The following is a 23,575-nucleotide window of genomic DNA, read 5'->3' as shown; positions in this document are numbered from 1 at the left end:
CACTACAGAAGCAACAATATCAAATCATCTTCTGCAGGCCATAATGGGTTTACAGGTAATGAACATGCAGATAGGATGGCAAAAAGCAGAAAAGAAAAACCACCAACTGTTACATTCCACCATTGACATCATCCATTTTATTTGCCTACAATACAGACAGACGGGAAACAGATTGGAACAAGGAAACAAGCTCCACAGAATCATCCCCAGTATTGGACAGAGTACACAAACAAATAAATCAAAAGGTCCAGATAACTCGCACCAGATGCCACCAGATGGGACATACCAACCTCACACACTACCACCAATTAATAGATGAAGTAGCACCAACTTGCCAACCACGCAAATTTCCACTGACAGTAAAACATTTCCTACTTGATTAATACAAAAACAGTTATTCCAGAACATAATTCATAAAGTATGATCATAAATGTCACCAATTAAATGCCATGAATGTTGAAATGGCAATAAAACTCAAATACTACTACTACTTAAATTAATTAGAAACCTAATTTGGCACTGTGTGATTGCTTAAACATCATTATGGGTGCAAAAGCAGGATTTTCTGACTGAAACAGCTGTATGTATTATTTCTGCAGTGTACTGTATTTAAATGCATACTATGTTTTTCATTATTTGAATGATAAAAATGGTTAGAATAGAAAACAAATCCTGCAGTCCTGCAAAAAAGTCAAAAGCACAGGCATTAGGCAACTTGATCTGGAGATTGATTGGCATGATGGCCAGGATGATAAAACAGCCCTGTGCTACACACTAATCACACAGCACATCTTTCAGGTGCAGCTGTGATACAGCTTTTATAGCAGTGCAATAAATGTGCCTAAGTTAATGAAATCCTGTGGACAAAACGTCCACAAACTTTGTTGCTACTGGCATCTAAAAGTGGTTTGACTTGTTAATTCAGACATTCTGGTTTATTACTGACTTAAATGCATTACTTTTATAAGTAAACATGTATATAAGACTGATACATTTTGTAGTGTTTAGATCATACAGTATGTCATTGGGATTACAGTGACATGCAAACACTGACAAGGTGGGGACAGGTTAGTCTAACTTCCCATATCACAGGTTAGTCTGTTTTTGTCCTTGTGCTTTTCTGTATATCATCATGATCTAAAAGGCTGCTCAGCAAGAAAGAAGCCACTGCTCCAAAAATCACCATGCACATGCAAGTTACAGTTTGCATCTGGACATGGGGAAAGTTGCTAAGGATTGGTGTCCTGTCTGGAGTTCATCACTGCATTACACAGGTTTTGGGGAAATTGGACCCATTATGACCCTAACTAGAGTGACCCAACACTTTCTATAAACCTTTTAGACAAGCTGTTTTAGACAAATCGCGACGACATGCAGGCACAGTGCTGTCACCTGTTTGGGTTTTCTCCAAAAGTCCAAAGACAATCAGTCAGGTTAGCTGGAGCTACTAAAAGTGTGTGTGTGTGTGTGTGTGTGTGTGTGTGTGTGTGAAGGATTTGCGTCCTGTTCAGGGTGCTTCCTACATTTCGCCCAATGAATCAGACCCACTGCAACCCTTACCAGGTTTTATTTTACAGAAGGTTTTGCTGCAGTTAAACTAATAAAAAGTTGACAACTTTGCTTTATGTCTCCACTAATTACATATATTTTTATTAATATTTATATATAATGTTTTGCTACCTTAATACTCGCTACATCAATAATACCGCAGAACAAAAAATGAACAAAAAATGAGTGCCTCAAAATACAGCAATAAAGCTCTTCTGGAGGCAAAAGATGGTTCTTTAAAATGAGCTCGTTTATTTTAATTTATTACTTTGTATTTGTCTTCTTTGGTGCATTAAATACAGATTCTGATTCTGTAGATTCTTATCGATGACACACGTTCCATTATTCACGTCTTGCTGTTGTGCTGTGTGTCAGGATGTGATCGCGGTTTCTCAGGCTGAGTTCTGTAGTCGCTGGAGGTCTTAACTAAAACATGTCGTGTACGGGGTCTGTAGGTGCACTTCTGCGGAGTGTGAGACAGCGGGCGGGTCGGGAGCGGATCCGCAGTGCAGCTGGTATACTGGGAGCGGGCAGTACCAGGCTGTACCGCAGCAGCAGTGGTGCAGAAGCTGCGGATCGAGGACCAGGCGGTTGGTACACTGTGGATTTGCGCAGTGATACAGTAACTGTACCCGGAACGGCAATGCGCAGCGCCATGGCACAGGCCCGAGTCGGGGACGATGTGTTCGGGGAAGATCCCACCGTCAATGGTCAGAAAATCAGCCGCACTGTACTATATCATTTGCTCATTATTACGACTGACTTCACAACCTGGACGGTCACCTAGCTGTTAGAAATTTTAAAAAAGCTCAAATGATTAAATAAACTTACACAGAACTGGCCTTTATTTGTGTCATATAAATAGTTCTTTATAAATAGTTCTTTAAAATTAGCTTGTTTATTTTAATATATTGCTTTCTGTGTGGAGTTTGCATGTTCTCCCCATCAGTGGCGGAGCCAGACAATTTTCATAGGGGTGGCCAGACTGAGACCATTGCTCACACGGGTGGCACAGAAACTGATACCTTTTTGTATGTGGTCACTCACTCATTTACCTATACAGGCAGTAAGTGCCATGTAGAATTACATCACGAAGAATAATAAGCTTTTTTTCTCTCTTCATTTTCCCTGACAAGTGAAAAACCAGAATATAGCCTATAACCTTAACATTATGAGGAAGAATTTCAAAACCTATTCCTTTGCAATACTTTATCATTTGGCTGCCAACTTGTGTGTAATGATGAGACTCATTTGAACCCCAGAACATGCTAGTGTGAATGCATGGAAAACAAATTTAAATTTTCTTTCAAGAATATGATACAGACTGACCAACACTATTAGGCCAAATCAGCATTGAAAATAGACTTTACTTTTAACAGCCTTCTACAATGCTGGAGCTTCTTAAAACTGAATATATTCTTTTAAATAGAAGTGTTATTTAACTGCTATTAAATTGTTTTCCAACAAAATCCGCCCAATTTGGCTACACTGGAACGCGCAGAGCCCGGTTGCGCCTTTATTCGTAGCTCGCCACAAATACTACTATATAGTACTAGTAGCACTATGTAGTACTACTTCTGTAATTGTGTTGGTGGTTGACATTTATGTTGAGTGTATTACTGCACGGTTTTGGGGGAGAACTACTTCTTTGAGGTGCGCTGTTGAATTGCGTCCCTGTGAGAACACTTGCGTGCAGAAATGCTTCCGCAAAAAAGGTTGCCGGCAAAGCGGTGATGGGGGGGCCGGAGGGGTGGCCGAAGATTCATTTATGGTGGCCATGGCCACCACTGGCCACCCCCTGGCTCCGCCCCTGCTCCCCATGTCTGTATGGGTTTCCTCCGGGAGCTCTGGTTTCCACCCACAGTGCAATAACATGTAAGTGAGGTGAATTGGAGATATAAAATTGTCCATGACTGTGTTTGACATTAAAAACTTGTGAACTGATGAATCTTGTGTAATTTTTTCTGAAGCTGGAGTCACATCACAGGGCCACCTCTGGAGCCAAGAGTTTTAAGGACCTTGCTCATGGGCCCAGCAATGACTGCAGAGCCGGGATTCAAACTAATAACCTTCTTGTTGGTAACCCATAGCTCTACCCACTAAGCTACCACTGTCCCTATACAGTATATCATAGTAAACCAGATGTTCCGTTGTTGTCTGGTTTCACAGACTGACTTGACTAACACTTAAACACTAAAATTGCTGCTGTTTTGTATTTTATTTCTTTTTTTAAAGGCACATCCATGTTTAACATGGATTTATCAAACTTTTTGTTTTTATCCTTGTGTTTTTGCAGAGCTGCAGGAAATAGCAGCAGATATGTTTGGCATGGAGGCAGCTTTGTTTGTACCCACAGGGACCATGAGCAACCTTATTGCAGGTAAGATTTTTAATGGTGTACAGAAGTGGTGTAGCAAATTTTTGAGGGTGTAGCAAATTTAGGTCTTGGCTAGTTAACACTAAGGTTTGCTCGTCAAATGAATGTTTGATTTGTTGTTGATCTGAATTGTACAATAATTCCCAATAATTAATGCTAGTCATCCCTACTAAATGTGTTTGGTCACAGAATGTCACAGAAACAAATTCTAAGTCTCGACTCTTTCTTCCATGCAGGGATTGTTTAATTATTTGACTCTAAGATGAACAAAACATGGAATTTGACCTGACGTGCTTAAACTATTGCATAATATTGTAGCATTTGGTTATACTCTGAGATATGCAGCAGCACATGTGACAGCACATAAACGGCCTGAGATTAATGGTATATTCAGTATGTTTGCCTTTTTTCAGTTATGGTGCACTGCAGAGAGAGGGGGGATGAGGTTATATTGGGGGATCTCTCTCATATACACGTCTATGAGCAGGGTGGGAGTGCGCAGGTAAGAAGAATAAAATCAGGAACATCATATATGTGGGAGCTTTTAATTACCTGTTGATTTTAGATTTGAACATTGTATATTGACATAATTATTGTAAATGACAAACCCCATTTTTAAGAAAGCTGGGACACCTTGTAACAAGAATCTGTGATATTGTTACTTCTTATGAATCTTTATTTGACTGACAAAAGTACATAAATTATTCTTAATCTTTTGGCGACCAACTTGATTGTGTTTTGTTGATATAAAAATGTTGAATTTGATACCTGCAAAACTCTCAACTTTGGGCGTGGGGAAAAATAAGAGGACAAGGGTCATAGAATACTCAGGTTGCATTGAAACAATAAACATTTCTCAATGCAAGATTGAATCTAACTTAGATCTTTCACCATGTACCATACATAATATTGTAAAAAGATTCTGATAATTCAGAGAAATCTCAGTTATTGTAGGGCAAAGCTAGATACCACTGTTGAATGTGTGAGACCTTCTAGCCCTCATATGGCATTGCATGAAAAATCATTAAGATACTGTGAAATATGGCTAGGGATGACATCGAAAAACAAACCACTTAACACAGTCCACGGCTTCATTAAGCAGTTCAGCCTGAAACTCACAAAAAGAAAGCTCTATGCAGTTCTAGGCCCAAACTGACCTCACAAATATGTGCTGTGGTCAGTTTTTCAATCACAGATTAATTGCATTTTACAAAATGTCCCAACTTCTCTGGAAATGGGGATATTAGTTTGTAGCTGGATATTTAAACTAACCTGTTGTATGCCAAATCATCTCAGTGTCTGATTGAAATGTAGTGAATGCTGATAAAAGACACCTGATTAATTTCCACAGCTCGCTGGAGTTCACTCCACCACTCTCACAACTCTGGCTGATGGAACATTTGATCTAGAGCAGCTGGAATCAAAGATCCGTCATGGTTACCCCGATGCCCACTACCCTCGCTCTCGCCTGGTGTGTGTCGAAAACACACACAACATCATGGGTGGACGAGTCCTCCCTCTGTCTTTCCTGCAGGAGGTTAGAGACAGTGCAGACTATAAACTATAGGTCTATCTAGTAAGAATAAAGTTAAAATTTTACATTTGTTTAAATTTTGTTTTGTGGTATTAATATGATCTAAACTTTCCCAATCAGCTACACTCACTAGCTGACAAATATGGACTTGCTGTTCATATGGATGGTGCAAGGCTAATGAATGCAGCAGTGGCACAGGGTGTGCATCCTTCAGTCATACTTAAACACTGCCACACTGTTAGTGTGTGTCTGTCCAAGGTAGGACCCATTCATTACCCATATACTGTATTTCTATCAGGTTTAATTTACTCACAAAATGCCTTGGTATTTCTGTGAATCCATGATGCTTGTCGCATGGTGAAGTTTGCCAATTCCTGCAGCAGAAAACATCACCACATCATTGTGGTCCCAACTCCATGCTTGACTGTGGAAGTAGTATTCTTCTGGCCTCAACTATCTTCACCCAAACTGTTGATCCAAATGTCTAAACAGTTTAAGTTTTAATTTTTACTGAACAGAACTGTGTCCCAGAACTATGCAGGTCTATGCAAATTCCCTCAGGTGTATTACAGTCGACCCTTAATGTGACCCTTAAAGTATGGTGTGCACCATGGAGTCCGGCCAAATTTTCTTCACTGTCCTGATGGAAACGTTAAATTCAGAAATTGCTATGACATATGGCTTACAAGTGTATGTCAATGTTTGACTTTACCTATGCTGTATTTGGCAGGGATTGGGGGCACCAGCAGGGACCATACTTGCTGGGTCCAAGGACTTCATCCAGAGAGCAGTGCGTGCTCGTAAAGCATTGGGTGGTGGAATGCGCCAGTCAGGCATTTTAGCAGCAGCTGGAAAGATTGCCTTGTTAGACATGGTGGCTAGACTGAAAGTGGACCACACGAATGCCAGGAACTTTGCTAAAGGTAATATATGCATGTTAAAACATTAACTGTAACTTGAGTGTCACATAATTGGTTTGCAAAATAGACAGTGTTTAGTCTGTTCAGTAATGGAATCTGAGAAAGAAAATAATTTTTAAAATGAGATATTTTGACAGGCATTGTAATTAAACTAAAAACTTAAAATATCTTAGCTGTTTATGTAAGACTGAGGCTAACGATTTAACCTGAAAATTGTCTGATTTTTTCTCTGAATGAACATTGGATTGAACTAAAGTCAGGCCATGTGGGGCCAGTCAGTAAAAATTTAAAAGCTTGATAAGTGTTTCAAAAGATTTCAGAGCCTGTTAGGAAACACTGGGACAATGCAACAATCTCACCCTTTCACCTACTGATACCTGTGGCCAATTTAGAATTTTCAATCCACCTACTTATGTAGATGGTAAGAAACTAGGTTCCAATAGGAGAGTTTAGAAGTTGAGATTCATTTCAAGGGTTCCAGGTCCCTGAGATTTGTTTAGGATTGAGATTCATTTCAAGGGTTCCAGGTCCCTGAGATTTGTTTAGGATTGAGATTCATTTCAAGGGTTCCAGGTCCCTGAGATTTGTCTCTCCAAAGATCTGAATTGACTTGACTGTGGAAGCTGGACTTTAAACTTTGGTGAGTTTTGAGAATAACTTGGATGGCAAAGTAGACAAAGAAATGCATCCTCAGCCAAGTGAAACCTCACTTTTTACTCGAAGCCCAGATAACCAAACTGATACTATCTTCTTTTGGTAAAATTTGGAGAACCAGTTCATTGGAAAAGACAATTTGCTTGCAAAAGTTGAAGGTAAAAGAGCAGAATGACGCCCAGTAACAAGATGGATGATTACAAACAGAGAAACAACCCTGAAGACCCAAAGAGAAGACAGTTTGTTCTAAAACACTATCCATACGGTCATTAGGAGTCTGAATTGACTTGACAGCATTTAATAATAACACAATCAACATAAGATATCCAATTGAAAACATGTAATATAAAGTCTCTTTATCTACAGGTCTGGCAGAGTGTGATCCACCTCTTTATCAGGTGGACGTGTCTGCGGTTGATACCAAATAGTGCGCTTTAGTTTGCGAGCTTCTGGGCCAAGTCCTGATGAGTTCTGTGAGCTGATGGAGAAGGTGACTGAAGAGGAGGTGAAAGCTCTGGACCGAGGTGTACAGGTGCTGATGTTCCCTCATGTTGGAGGCACCGTGAGAGCTGTATGGCATCTGGGCATTAGCGAGGAGGACACTCAGCTAGCTATAAAGAAAGCCCATTTTGTGGCCCAACAGATTAGTCTAAAATCAGCAATAAAACCGATTTAAAAAACTAGCAAACACATTTAGTTTAATTTAAATAACACTGTTTAGTAATCTCAACCAAGACAGGAATTGTTTACTCCATTATCACTCCACATCAAAAGTATTTTTTCAAATTTATATCACACATAAAATGCATTTTAGTTGTAAATATAACTATTTAATAGATTGCCCCTGTGTGGACCTGGGGAAGAATAGGTCCTCAGCACTCCCTTACTGGGGCACTTTGTTTGCCATAAGGTGTCTGTGGACCAGACTCAATAAATATACCATGTATAACACATATGGTCCGAACACAACGCCCGACAGGGGGCACAGGTTTCTTTATAAGAAATATAAATTTACATTTTTGGTATTTAGCAGATGACTGATCCAAAGCGACCTACAGTACTGTGACACTATGCAGTCTGAGCAATTGAGGGTTAAGGGTCTTGCTCAAGGGCCCAACAGCAGCACCCTGGCAGTGGTGAGGTTTGAACCAGCAACCTTCTGATTACTAGTCCAGTACCTTAACTGCTAGGCTACAGCTGCCCAAGAAATGGTATCATCAACAGCGCGATCGCACCACACAAACATTTAAGCAATGGCAATTCATGTCACACTACACAGAGCTATCATAATATGCTCTTAAGCCAGCTATCATCTCCATATATTCTCCTGTAGCTGTATATAATTACAACCCTGTGCAGAACACAGGCGCAACAACAACACAAACATGGCAGTTTAAAAAAGAATACGAGAAGTACCAGAACCATAAACAAACACTTTAATTCGGACAGTAACAAACCATAGTACAAACCTTTGCAATGGTTGACCTGCTAACCAGATAACATTCACTACCAACTGATGAAACATTTAGTCTCTACAGTCTCTACTGCTTTAATCATAAAGACAGTACTGAAAATGGGGAATATTTGAACAATATTGAAAGAAGCCATAATCTTCCTCTTTCTAAAACAAGGAAAGGACCAAAACCTCCACGTCCCACATCCTGCGGCTTGCATTACATAGAAAGAGCATGAAAAATTACTGTTGTTATGTTCAGACTCAAAATCCTACCTAAAAACCATGAAAACAGTAAACACAGATCAATCCACAACAGTAAACCCACCGAAGCAAACTCACTACAGAAGCAACAATAGCAAATCATCTTCTGCAGGCCATAATGGGTTTACAGGTAATGAACATGCAGATAGGATGGCAAAAAGCAGAAAAGAAAAACCACCAACTGTTACATTCCACCATCGACATCATCCATTTTATTTGCCTACAATACAGACAGACGGGAAACAGATTGGAACAAGGAAACAAGCTCCACAGAATCATCCCCAGTATTGGACAGAGTACACAAACAAATAAACCAGATAACTTGCACCAGATGCCACCAGTTGGGACATACCAACCTCACACACTACCACCAATTAATAGATGAAGTAGCACCAACTTGCCAACTATGCAAATTTCCACTGACAGTAAAACATATCCTACTTGACTGCCCATACCTCAACACTACAGAGGACAAATTACTAAGATGGAAACCTTAAAGAGTAAATATCAGCAAAACAAACATATGCTTTATATAAATATGGACATTAATACAAAAACAGTTATTCCAGAACATAATTAACAAAGTATGATCATAAATGTCACCAATTAAATGCCATGAATGTTGAAATGGCAATAAAACTCAAATACTACTACTACTACTACTGAAATTAATTAGAAACCTAATTTGGCACTGTGTGATTGCTTAAACATCATTATGGGTGCAAAAGCAGGATTTTCTGACTGAAACAGCTGTATGTATTATTTTTGCAGTGTACTGTATTTAAATGCATACTATGTTTTTCATTATTTGAATGATAAAAATGGTTAGAATAGAAAACAAATCCTGCAGTCCTGTTATGTATATTCTGTGCACTAATGTTTAATTACCCACTGTTATAATTGATAGTGTGACAGTCATAATCAAAAGCACAGGCATTAGGCAACTTGATCTGGAGATTGATTGGCATGATGGCCAGGATGATAAAACAGCCCTGTGCTACACACTAATCACACAGCACATCTTTCAGGTGCAGCTGTGATACAGCTTTTATAGCAGTGCAATGAATGTGCCTAAGTTAATGAAATCCTGTGGACAAACCGTCCACAAACAGCATTGCACTGCCTTTAATCTCTCTCTAGTGCATACCCACATTTGATGTGTGCATGGAAGTCAATTAACTTTGTTGCTATTGGCAACTATTGTTCTGACCAGAAATGTGTGCAATTTTTCTCTTTGTCACAGCTGAATATCATGCTAATAAAAGTTCTAAAAGTGGTTTGACTTGTTAATTCAGACATTACTGACTTAAATGCATTACTTTTATAAGTAAACATGTATATAAGACTGATTCCTTAAGGTAAATACATTTTGTAGTGTTTAGATCATACAGTATGTCATTGGGATTACAGTGACATGCAAACACTGACAAGGTGGGGACAGGTTAGTCTAACTTCCCATATCACAGGTTAGTCTGTTTTTGTCCTTGTGCTTTTCTGTATATCATCATGATCTAAAAGGCTGCTCAGCAAGAAAGAAGCCACTGCTCCAAAAATCACCATGCACATGCAAGTTACAGTTTGCATCTGGACATGGAGAAAGTTGCTAAGGATTGGTGTCCTGTCTGGAGTTCATCACTGCATTACACAGGTTTTGGGGAAATTGGACCCATTATGACCCTAACTAGAGTGACCCAACACTTTCTATAAACCTTTTAGACAAGCTGTTTTAGACAGTATTCAGCACCAATAGAGTGACAAACTCTGCCAGATTGTGCAGTTCAACAGGTTAGTGTTGAGTCAACATGTCTGCCCTTGGGCCATGTTTATGGCAGGAAATATGTCTTTTTTATGTCTTTTAAAGGTTAACAAAATAAGGGAGTCACTATTTCGTGACGTTATGTCTGTGTATGTTTATGTATTGCTTTAGTTTTGGGACTGGTTTAGCTCTCTATTCAGCTTTTCCCCAGCAGTATGTCTGGAAGTGCTCTGATTGCATGCATGGGTTGTGTCTTATATTTCTATGTCTCTTACATGCTTTGGCCTGCTTGGGTTAATTTCTTGGTCTGTTCTAGATTGGAGTATACTGGTTTTGTTTTTCATTTTGCTGTTAGTTTGTTCTTGCTTGGTTGTGCAGTTCAACATAAAAGGAAAATACATCTTTAGGTGTGGGCATAGGATTAGCTCTACCTAGGTTTAGCCTATGCTATTAGTGTTCATGTATTTTACACTCCTTACAGTGTTCAGCTCAACTTCAACAATTTCAACAAATGCTTAAAATGTCTCATTAATAGGTAAGGTAATGGAACACAGTGCTTATGTGCAACTTTTATGTGCTTATACAGTATTTACAAACTACAACTAAATTGATTAATTAAAACATTGAAAATATTTTCTTTCATTTGTTAGTTAAATAAAGATTTAAGAGAATTAACAAGTCACATTTTAGTAAATGCCCCAAATTTCCCAACATTTCTGGTAAAGGGATTTGTACATGTAAAACATTTAAATAAACAAATATTTTAGTGTGCAAATAGACCCAAGTAAAATATATTTTACAACATTCAGAGTTAACATTTACTTGAATAAATATTGGAAATAAAAGTGTGTAAAGCCCTAATGCCTTTTCCTTGGTAATTTAATAATTACCTTAACATGGCACTGGTTTGTACTGGAGACAAAGGGTATCTTATATTGAGGCCACAGTCTCCTGGTACTGAGTTAATTGGGCCATCCAAGCAGCAAGCAGCAGCAGAAAACCACTTATCACTTCCAAGATAAAGGAGATCCAGGCCAGGCACATTGACCAGCCGAATGATGTGTGAACCATAGCCATCTGTTCGACTCCTATCCTCTTCTCTGCATCCTCCAGGGCGTGTTGAGAATAGCTTACATACAAACTTAGACCAGATAATGTAAGAAGACCTGGAAAAACAAACATAATCACATTTACATAATTACAATGTGACTTGTATATGAAATGAGAAAAAGACAGAAATAATTATCCAATTTATTTCAGAAACAAAAAACTAGATATAGTTGTAATTTAGCCACTTAAAAAACATTATGATCAGATATCTGTGCAGTGGTGTACTGTAACTTTCCATTTATACAAAAATATTTTAGTATCCAAATATATGAAAGTGGATAAAACATTAAGGTAGGCAACACCTACAAAAAAGCGGCAACACGTATCTTATGCATTACCTAATGTTTTAGCTGCTAAGGATCCTGCAGGAGCTGCAGTTACAATAAGGCTTGCTTTACACATCTTAAAGAAAGCATGTGCTAGCCTTTATCCTCCCAGACTGAAGGCTGTTATACCATAGCAGAGACATTAGTGGGTGGACAAACAACAACAACTAAAATTGGAGACAAAAATTTAGCAGCTGATCATTTAGGAGACAAAGTAGTCACACAAAGATAAAGATCTGTGCAACCATAACCATGTGTGTCATTAGATTTTAATATATTGACTATATGAGATTATGTATAACTAACTTTCTGACAATAATTCTCAAAAATTGGATGTTAAACAGAAAGCAGACGGTTGAATACTGACTAAATAAGACTGAGACAGGCAGTGGGGAACAAATTAACTTCAGGTTCAATTTAGAAAAATGAGCAATAAAACCGTGCCAGAGCAATTAAGCAGTGCCAAAACGTGGCATGTTTTTATATCTCAGCTGCAGTAGGAGACTTGAAAAGATGCAGTAGAAATATTTCGAAAGATCTGAAACCCTTATCACCACATACACATTAATAATACTCTAGTATAATGCTCTATTAGTAGTTAAGTATCTGTTGAATACCACAGCAAAACCATTCTTCTCTCAAAAACCTATGCTAAAAAGGACAGATAATACTGAATCCATGACATGACTGCCTTGATTTTGCAGAAAGAGAACAGTCTCTGGTGCAACTAACAAAGGTCAGTGTAATGAAAGTAAAAAGACTAAGGGGACCATTATTATTAGTGTAAAGGCAATTTTTTTCAAAACTGACATTTAACTTTTCCAAACATTAAAAAATAGCTAAACATAACCATCTTCTCTCTACCAGTAAACTAGAGTTAAAAAAATCAATAAAACTAGTTTTTTCTCACAGGTATTAAAAGATAATAAACTGTAATCGCATCAGTTCCAAATCTCCTCTTTAGTTAATTTTGTGTTAGCTATCACTAAGTACTTTCCTCATAAAGAGCCTGTAGAAAAAAAAGCTAATTACATTTCATAACATCTGGTAGTGACTGGGTAACTATTACCTTAAAATAATAAAAAATAAATCAGGGGAAGGGCTGCTTGGTACAGTAATATGTTACACCTGAGGTCCTTATTTATCCAGTGTTCTGAAGTCACAATGTAATGGAATAATGTGTATATAAAAAATAACATTTGATTCTGCACAAATGTAATAATAAGACAAATTAAAAAATACTAACATGCTTTTTTTGTAAGATTGCTCATTAATCCACACTTAATGTAGCTTCAGATTACTTTTGTTTTCTTCTTTGCCTCTGAAGGCAAAAACATTTGATTAAAAAATCTATCCACATTTGCAGTCTTTGTCCAAGCTGCCTATTTGATCTTTTTCATAATACTGCAACCCACTTCTGAGACCCAAATCACTGGCTGAGAAACACTGATGTACAACATGGAACACAAGAATACAAAACAATGTGCCATAGACAAGCAGATTTGTGGGTGCTAAAACTTACTGCAAAGAAGGAAATAGGAGGCAGCTCCGATGAGAAGAACTCTGCTATGGGCCAGAGAGCTGGCCAGACCACAAATTCCTCCAAACACCAAAAGCACCAAACTAAGAGGCAGCAGGATGGCAATCACATTATGCAAAGCTGCAGGGACAGGAATTACATCTAATCAAATATTTTACAATGACCAACATGAGCATGTAAATAGTAGTGTACAGCAGTGGTTCCTAACCATGAAGACTCAGTGAACACAATACCTTTTGTCATCCCTGCTGAAAGAGTAAGAATAATATCATAACCCCTGCCAAGGGGTCTCAGATTTTTTTGAACACAGTTGGGTCTAAGAGAATAAAGAATTGAGAACCTCTGGTGTACAGCAATGCATATGAGAACTGCTCTAAATAATTTGCACTGTGTTGTGCAAAGCTGTTTAGATAAAAACATTTAATTATTTGCTTTTTGATGTGACTTAAAGACATGGTTATATGTAATAAATAAAGGAATTTACTTACCCTGCATGTGCCTTTCTGATTCTGATAATCTTGATGGGTCACCTGAAAAGAGCTGTACATCTACAGAGACAAGGCCATGGGAATCAGTCATTATACGTTTCCATATAAGAACAGTCAAAATGATGTAAATATGTGCCAACCAACTGCACCCATATAAAGTCTGTTACATGCTAGGGTTATTTTTTTCTTGGATGGATCTAGGCATAAGCAAACGGCAGGGCAGGTGATTTGGATCTAATTGACTAAGGTGGCCCAGTTGAAATGGATTTACTACTCGCCACTTTTTTTTTACTTACTTTTAAATTAATGAAATTGTAACAAATGTGATTATTAATCAAGGGTGTAATTTAAAGCCTAGTTTAAAAAACTACAAATTGTACAGTTATCATTGTGTTAAGACAAAATGTGCAGTTCTTAACTATAAGGATTTACTCCATATTTAGTTAATTCCATAATTCTATAGATTTAAGACGTTAAAACGGACATAGACTGTTCAAATGTTCAAACTGTTTAACTAAATCACCTATTGCGAAAAAATTACATATTTTATCACATACCCAATCACTTAAAACATATGTGATTTATGCACAAGTCTTTCTTATATGGTCTAAATATTAAAAGGTGAAATGGGTAAATTTTACATACAAATTAGGTACAAAATATTTGGAAAACACAAATTAGAACTGTGAAAGGGTAATCAACACAAGTTTAAAAGAATAAAGAAATACAGAAAATAAAGAAAAGACTCTTTATATTTCCTCTGTTGTCATCCTATAGACAATATTTACTGTTACTACTTTGCAAAATAGCTAGAATTTTGCAGTTCGTCTGATACTAACTAAAGCCATAATTCTACCCCCTATTAAATCTGTCCCTGTCTGGCTCTTAAAACTAACATTAGATGTAGCTGATCATTAACCTACTTTATGAGAGTTTTATGGTTGTAATAAGAATATATTCACTACATTCGTTGTACCGTCACTGTGCCAACCAACCTCGCTTTCACCCAGTTAGTGTACAACTGAACTAAAAACAACTTAAAAACATAGATAAAGTAACTTACCATCCTTCACTCCCCAAAGACCAGAATGTACATGCTGAGGATCAGTGAAGTTGGGTCTCTTGTCCTCTATACTGTACCAGTACTCGGTCGCTATGGCCAGTGCCAGGAGGCTGAAACTGAGAATTCCGCTCAATCCAGCACTGAGAACGACGCATCCAAAACCAGTTCTCACATCCATGCGAGCAGCTGGATCAGCACAGAGCTTTCAATGTGTATACTTACTAATAAGCACTACATAGAAAATCACACACAGACAGACAGAAACTGGGTTCACACGAGCAGCACCGACAATCCGCAACACAAGAGAGCAGAGTGGAGCAAATTCAGTCCAGCCAAATTTCCCAAAGCTCCTTTTATAAAAGCACAGCGGTACACTTCATTTTCAACACATCATAAACAACATCGCACTGCGGGTCAGTGATCGGTTAAAAAAGCACCTACAGTACGTCTCTATTATAGTGCTTGACTTAATTATTAATTATTAAGAACTTGACTTAATAAATATACTTACTTGATCAGCAACAAGAAGCAATTAAGACCAGCCAAACTACCTTGTGCATGTTTTCGGTCATGAGCAGAACAAAACTACCAGCAGTGTCGAATTATTCAAGTGAGATGAACCAAGTTCAGCACAAAAAAGAAAACCAAATTTAAACAGACACAAGGAATGTTTGTTAGGATTTTAACGTCATATTTTACACTTTGGTTACATTCATGACAGGAACGGTAGATACTCATTACACAAGATTCATCAGTTCACAAGGTTATATTAAACACAGTCATGGACAATTTTGTATCTTCAATTCACCTCACTTGCATGTCTTTTGGACTGTGGGAGGAAACCGGAGCACCCGGAGTAAACCCACGCAGACACGGGGAGAACATGCAAACTCCACACAGAAAGGACCTGGACCACCCCACCTGAAGATCAAACCCTGGACCTTCTTGCTGTGAGGCAACAGTACTACCCACTTAGCCACCATGCCGCCCCACAAGGAACGTAAACCTGAATAGGAACAAAAACGGTTGCTTTAATACTAATAATTAAATTAAACTTTCAGTGTCAGCAATGACATGTACAAGAAAAAATCTCTAACCTGTACATTATTTTCCCTGATGAACTTCTCAATTGTGTAAAGTCTTACCCAACAAGAAATAGCACTACATACAACACTGCTATATATAGGATCCTGTGTTTAAGATGGTCACAGTGCTCCATAAAGCTCATAGGTGTGATGTTACAGTTTATTATCATTTGGTTTTATATTAAGATGAATTTTACAGAAAATGAAAAAATTTTAGATGTTGTAATTAATAATAAAAAAAAAAAAAGCTGGCATGTTGTATGGTAAATATTAACCAGCACTGTATGGTTAATTGTTTACATTGAACATCGATAGTAAGTGAATATTGGCTTTTATTGTAAATTTAACTGGTTCACAACAAATTAGGGTTTAAATGCAGGTAAGAAGTTAAACCTAGAAATTAAAATTTACTAGTTTAGCATCATCATCAATCGGATGTAAAGTAGCCAAAATGTGTGAACAGAATTTAAAAATGTACAGAAACGGTGACTGAAGTAAAAGACACAGTAGTGCCCAATACTGATCAAATCCAATAGATACAGTTCTGAAAACCTAAGCATGATAGTAACATAAAACCACACAGCCATTACAGCAACAGACATACATAACATTTCATAGTATGACAATCAGAAAAATCTGATACAGCTTAAGTGATCATTGCACATTTGATTTGATGTTTGAACATGCCTAATTTTAACTGCCTACACATAAAGCATTTATACAGCAAAGACTACCATTAACTTGCAGTAGAAATTAATTTAGTCGGTACAGTCTATATGCAAGTACACTTTAATATGATCATAAAGAAAACTAGTTCCATTGTGTAGTCAAGAAAAAAGAAACTTTACAATTTACAATTTATTTACAGCAGATTAAACAATGTTACATTAGAACTGAAAGATAAACATAATCATATTTAAAATTCCTGGATAGAAGACTATATACACCTGCACACTGTCATTCCAACCAAGTACAGTCTTTACAGGATAAAAGGCAACAAACAAATGTCTGGAACAAACAGCTTGTCCATCTTTATTCTTCCTCCATGGCAGTCTGGATGATCTGTCCTCTTTTCAGCTTTACAGCTTCTTCAAATTTGTCAATAGCTTGGTTGCACATCTTTTTCTAAAATGTTAAAATACATTATTTAATTTGATATTAATTTTAAAGTGTGCAATAGGCAACACTAAAAACTGTATGTATTTCATTTTGTTTCAGCATTATGGAAAAACACTTTGGTACTTGTTACTAGGACGGAAACAAACATTCATTCTATGACCTTTATTTTTTCTGTCAGCACAGATATTTAGCCTGTATATTTGCCATACTTACTTGGCCAGATATAATCTGTATTTGAAACTGATGAAAGAATTTTGTGATCTGCCAACAACCACTTTTAACATTTCTGTTGTCTGTGGACTTCTTTCAGATGGACATCGTCACGATGGCCTACTAATACTAATAGTAAGTTTTAATACGAAAATCAATACTGTGTTGTCCATTTTTTAACTCATACTTACTCAGTATTAATAAATACTGAGTTTGCAAATGCACTCAAACATTTTAATTTATTTACTTAACTAAGAGAAAGTCGGTTAGGTATTCTACCTAAATAATTCAACAAGTCAGTCAGTCAGTCATTATGACCTCTCGATAACTCAAATAACAGTAAAGATTATGTCTGGACAAAACATTACACTCTAGCACAACAATTTTAGCCTTTTTAGGAACAGTCAAGGTAAGTTTACTTCAGTTATACGTACAATTATAAACTTCTGTCTCTCTTTCTGGAGTCGAAGAAACTCCTCCACAGTCAGACACTCCACTGACTTCTTCATTGTGATAAAGTTACAGTTGGGTGAATGTGCCTTGTGCTCCTTTCTAAATAAAAAAAAATATCACAATCAGAAGTGTGATTTAAGAATTACACCACATAAGCCAGAAACATATGCTAGATAACACTTTAATTAAATAGTTTGAAAGGGTCATATTAAACAATTTAATGAACTGAACTCATAACAGGTAAAAAAGGACTCACACTGGATCATCTTCAGGTTCCCATCCCTCCAGCTCTTTTAGACAAAAGAAGCACTGTGCTATGTCAGGGCTGTTTGCAGAGGGTGTGTGAATGAATCCAGCTTTAGCCATCTAAAACATTAAAGTTTGTAAAAACAAAATCAATTTATTGTCTATTAATAATAATAATAATAATAATAATAAGTAACCTCTAATATAAACACTGTTATAAGCATTAAGCTACAGTAATCCAATGTATATATTGTCAGTTTCAGTATTACAGATTTAACTTCTGAGTTTCTGATTGTCAGCACACGCTTAAGATCAATAAGAAAGTTACAAAAGTACCAGTAGAGCTTGAGTTTAAACTGATATCCAATATTGATTCAGTTTTTTCATTTTGATTAAAAAAAAATCAATTGCTGGTCAGTGCAAAATATTACAGGTGATAGCTATACATTCTGCTTTGTAAAAACTCTTAATAAAATACGAAATACGAAAATATGAAATACTTTGTTTCTGTAACAGTTAAGCTATTTATTGACAGTTACAAATAATCTGCTTCAATCGTTAGGCAGTCACACTACCTGGCATTGTTGTGCTTTAAAATGTAAAAAAATAAAAATAAAAATTTAAATTAAATTTCGATTAAAAGGGATTTAATAGGTAGAATGTGCAAAATATGCATAAAATGTTAATATCTAATCAGCTGCTTTTAAGGACCTGCATAATAATAACAGGGCAGCACTGTGGTTCAGTGGGTAGCAGTCGCCTCACAGCAAGGTCTTGGGTCGATTCTCAGGTGGGGTCGTCCAAGTTCTTTCTGTGTGGAATTTGCATGTTCTCCCCGTGTCTCCGTGGGTTTCCTCCGGTAGCTCCAGTTTCCTCCCACAGTCCAGACATGCAAGTGAGGTGAATTGGAGATCCAAAGTTGTCCATGACTGTGTTTGACATTATAACTTGTGAACTGATGAATCTTGAATGTCATGAATGTAACCAAAGTGTGTAAAACATGACGTTAAAATCTTAATAAATAAATAATAGGCCCAAAACATGGTAATACTCGTGATGTACATCTTATCATGTCCACAGCCATACAACTCTAAATCTCATGGCTGCGAGGTTAACTGCTGTACAACTGAAATAAAAGTAATAGAATAAATAAAAGAATTGTTAACATAAAGCAACAGTTTTAAAATGTTATTTTTATACTGTGAATGAGCTAGATCATACAATGCCATACCAATATGTCTGTTAGTATTAAAAGTCGTCAGACATGTTGCTGTTCTCACCGTCTGCACTTACATTCTCAGGGGTACAGTCGCAGTTCTCCTCAAAAGGCCATCCGGAGAATGTTGAAAGTCTATTTTGATAAAAGTACATTGATGTGGGGTTTTCATTAATATCATCCATATCGGTAAAAAGAGAACTAAACTGAACCCTCACAACGCTTACACAAGACCTGCTGTGTCGTTTAAATTCCCATGCCAACTTTTCATTGGTTATGGTATACGCATGCGCAATGGCAGTTCAAAAGCCAGCGACCCCCAGTGGTGCTGCTGCGAATTGATAAAAAAAAAAAAAGGCAAAGACCAGCAGTTTAACAGTAGAACGCTCTGAATAAAACCATTTCAATTTACTTTATAAAATGCAATTTATTAATCGTTTATTTATATATGTTCATTAACAACTTTATCTTATGGTTTACACACACTATAGTTAGGTTACTGCAAATTATGACTAATCCAATTACAGTAGACCTGACGTACGAATGTAATTGGTTCCAAAGGGTTGTTCTTAAGTCAAAATGTTCGTTAGTTAAACCTATTTTTCCCATAAGAAATCATGTAAATAGAATTAATCCGTGCCAGACCTCCCAAACCACCCCCTTACCTAACCTTTCTAATGTCTTAAATGGTCTTTTTTGTTATAGTATATTTTCCCTTAAATCTTAAATTATAGAATAGACATTCCTGTAATCAACAATAATAAACAACAATACACAGTAATACTGTACATAAAAAACACACACCACACTTCAGTACAGTACGTGTGCTTTACTGTACACCATAATACATTTCCTTCTTTTTTTAAAAAATGTATCTACCAGAAACAACAACTCTCATATTTCTCTTTTATTTCCTACTTTATTTCAGTAGTGTTGTATTTTGTAGGTGTAATTGCACGAAAGAACGAATACTTTACTCAGCGGTTTCCTTCTTCTCTCTCACTCACTGTCCCCTCTGTCTGATACACAGTGACAGCTACGAATAACGATATAGTAATAGATTTGTTCATTTTCTCACCCCTATGCTTCCTCTGGTCCTGGGTTCAATCCCCAGGTGGGGCGATCCGGGTCCTTTCTGTGCGGAGTTTGCATGTTCTCCCCGTGTCCGCGTGGGTTTCCTCCGGGTACTCCGGTTTCCTCCCACAGTCCAAAAACATGCCACCAGGTTAATTGGAAACACTGAATTGTCCTATAGATACCTAGCCGCTAGATGCACTAGTGCATTGTAGTGCCGGTCCCAAGCCCGGATAAATTAGGGAGGGTTGTGTCAGGAAGGGCATCCGGTGTAAAAATTGTGCCAAATCAATGAGCGATCATGAGGATGTGGCTGTGGCGACCCCTGAAAAAAAAAGGGAAAAAGCCGAAAGAAGAAGAAGAAGAAGAAGATGCTTCCTCTACACCTTCTTTGAGGCCATTTTAATATTGAATTTTACAAAATATAAAGAAAACACCAAAAAAACACCGTCCGCTGTCCGCTCACTGTATATATATATATATATATATATATATATATAGAGAGAGAGAGAGAGAGAGAGAGAGAGAGACGGTCGAAGTTAACTTGTTAACTTGTTAACACGTGACGTCACGTGTTTCGCAAATTTCCGTTCGTAATCTGAAATTTGAAAAAGATCGTTTGTAACCCAAAATGTTCGTATGGTAAACCATTCGTAACCCAAGGGTTATGGGAAACCTCAGAGTTAATACGAGCAATTTAGTAACTGGTTTACATTTGTTTGACATAAACATTATATCATTTATGTCATTACAAGGCAGCCTCCTACAAACAAAAGATAAAAGAGCTGTTAGATATCAGTTCATTAACACACAGAGAGTATACATAGAGAGACAATCCATGTATGTATTATGTTGTAAGGATTTAATGATTGCATGTACTAAAATAACGTTTTTATGCAAATACCAGTCATTCAATCAGTACACAGACAGCCCCTGTTTCTGTGTTTGTGATAATCCAGCACTTTACAAATCTCCTCAAGAATAAATTCAGTTTTCCTATCTGTTCAAATATAAGCTTTGTGCATGGGCTACCTCAAAACTGTCAACCACTACTTTTCTGTGTTTACTTCTTCATTCTGTTTTAGCCTACTATTTCCAGATGATCAGTTCTCTAGATGCAGTGCTAAGATGCAGGAATTTGATACTATGCGAATACTTGGACACCTTGGACACCTTTTCTCACTTACACCCAGGGGTCATTTAGAGTTGAAAATTCACCTAATGCATGTTTAAGAGGTTGAAAGAAACCAAAGTACCCTGAGAAAACTGAAGTACCTGAAGGAAGCAACATAAAACACATAAAAATGCTCACAGAAAGTACCATGTTTCTGTTTACCAACTCCATAAGCAGTCCCTCTCCTTACATTAATAATGACAAAAAATGGCTGCTATTTCTTTCTATTTAGCTTTATGGTCCAAAAATGAAATATATCGTAATTTATAGATTTCTGTGATAATAGATATATGTTGGTGTGTGATTAAGTCTTTTTAAACCATCTTTATCAAGGACGCCAATCATAAGTGTGCCGATTATATTTATATTTCTGGGAGACAGCTTAATAGGTCAATCTGAAGAACTGCCAAGTGTAATAGTAGCCATGAATATTGTAATTAAATTTTTACTCCTCTAGTGATGTGTTTAATAATAATACAGAATTACTATTTTTACACTATATTCAGTAGATCTCTCTGCAGCTCATGACTTAATGATGGGATTAACACCTCCACTGTTGCCATAAAAAATTGGCAAAATGGTGTGATATTAAAGCACTAGACACTAGTGGACAGATTTGAAAGAATGTAACAAATGCAAAGATCAAAATAATAAAGGTGTTTCAGATAAATACAAATAAAACAAACCTCCCAAAACATTTGAGGTGATGAGACATTTGGCCCAGAAAAAAAAAACAATTGGAAATGTGTTAATAAGATTCACAGTTTAATAACAGCATAATGAAAAAAATCTGCTATAATGAACCTTCATAATACATTAGCAGTTTGTTGCCTAGCTGTGTCTATAATATTTATCACACAAATTACAGAAATATGTTTTACATTAACTTGCTTACACTAACTGAGGGAAAATAAATTACACAAATCAAAATAAATAAAATTACTGCTGAATAATACGGAAACTATATTTATTACAGTGTGGTGAAATACACTGCTCTATACACTAATGATTTTCAGTTTAAATCTTTTTTATTTATTAAGATCCAATGTGTGATTTAAAAGTTCCCTTAATTATGTAGTATAGTGTAGTATTTACTCCTATTTTTGTCTTTTCTTTTAACATTGTTTAATATCTTTTAACTTAATTTCTTTAACTTTATCAATAACAAGATTAAAGATATAATAACCTGATTTAACAGAAAATATAGAATTTAAACAGTTCATGTATGTTAAAGAACACAATTTATACAAAACCCACACTGTGTTAAATAGTAACTCCCCCCTAAACTGGTTATGCCACCTTTAGCAAAAAAATGACTGCCACCAAACACTTTTACATCACTGTAGGGATTATTTGGACCCACTGATTTTTGTAGATCTGCTTTAATGCAGCCACAGTAGAGGGTTTTTGACCAATGGAGTTAGAACCTTGAGTAGGCCATTCTGAAATCTGATTACCTAACATTCATTTTTTGGAAGAGATTAAAATGATTTCCATCATTTTTATTATATCTTTCATATATTAAAGTATTCACCACACAAACACCATTATTTTAAGTGTTGGTATGACATTGTTATTTCAGAATGCACTACCAAATGTAATGAACTTATGTCTTTCAAAAAAATTCCATTTTAGACTTGGAGTGTGTAATCCCAAAAAGTGTTATTGGCAAATGTGAGATGAACCATTATTTTTTACTTGGTAAGCCATATTGTTGCAACTCCGTTTAAACGATTTTTGCCCAGTACAATTAAGACTGATTCTATTTAAGGCAAACAAGGCCTGGAATTCCATAGTTCTTTAGGGTACTTTACATTGCTAGAAATTCTCAATTAAATTTGTGTTTATTATTAGATTGCAAATACTTCTGTCCATAAGGTTTTTTTTAGAAAAGTTATTGTAAAGTATTTAAACTATCATTTATTTTCAAGTTCAATAGTATTAAAATTAAATAGGATTAAAAAT

At 36.6% G+C, this 23,575-nt stretch overlaps 2 protein-coding genes and 1 pseudogene across 2 annotated transcripts; 1 reads left to right on the top strand and 2 right to left on the bottom strand.

Annotated features, from left to right (window-relative positions):
• Positions 1-1,981: 1,981 nt before the first annotated feature.
• On the top strand, positions 1,982-10,020 carry LOC134322074 (uncharacterized; annotated as a pseudogene).
• Positions 10,021-11,436: 1,416 nt separating this feature from the next.
• Positions 11,437-15,211, bottom strand: tmem235b (transmembrane protein 235b). Its single transcript, XM_063003944.1, has 4 exons — positions 15,034-15,211; positions 13,971-14,030; positions 13,465-13,602; positions 11,437-11,672 (listed from the first exon to the last, which is right to left on the bottom strand). The coding sequence occupies exons 1-4, from the start codon at positions 15,209-15,211 to the stop codon at positions 11,437-11,439; spliced, it is 612 nt and encodes a 203-aa protein (XP_062860014.1).
• A 1,750-nt stretch (positions 15,212-16,961) lies between these two features.
• birc5a (baculoviral IAP repeat containing 5a) lies at positions 16,962-19,620 on the bottom strand. Its single transcript, XM_063003723.1, has 4 exons — positions 19,440-19,620; positions 18,157-18,266; positions 17,882-17,999; positions 16,962-17,243 (listed from the first exon to the last, which is right to left on the bottom strand). Exons 1-4 carry the CDS (start codon positions 19,545-19,547, stop codon positions 17,151-17,153), a joined length of 429 nt encoding a protein of 142 aa, XP_062859793.1. The 5' UTR covers positions 19,548-19,620; the 3' UTR covers positions 16,962-17,150.
• Positions 19,621-23,575: the final 3,955 nt, after the last annotated feature.

This window comes from Trichomycterus rosablanca, chromosome 10, assembly GCF_030014385.1.
Source record: "Trichomycterus rosablanca isolate fTriRos1 chromosome 10, fTriRos1.hap1, whole genome shotgun sequence".
Classification (NCBI taxonomy): domain Eukaryota; kingdom Metazoa; phylum Chordata; class Actinopteri; order Siluriformes; family Trichomycteridae; genus Trichomycterus; species Trichomycterus rosablanca.
This window is presented reverse-complemented; position numbering and strand designations above follow the sequence as displayed.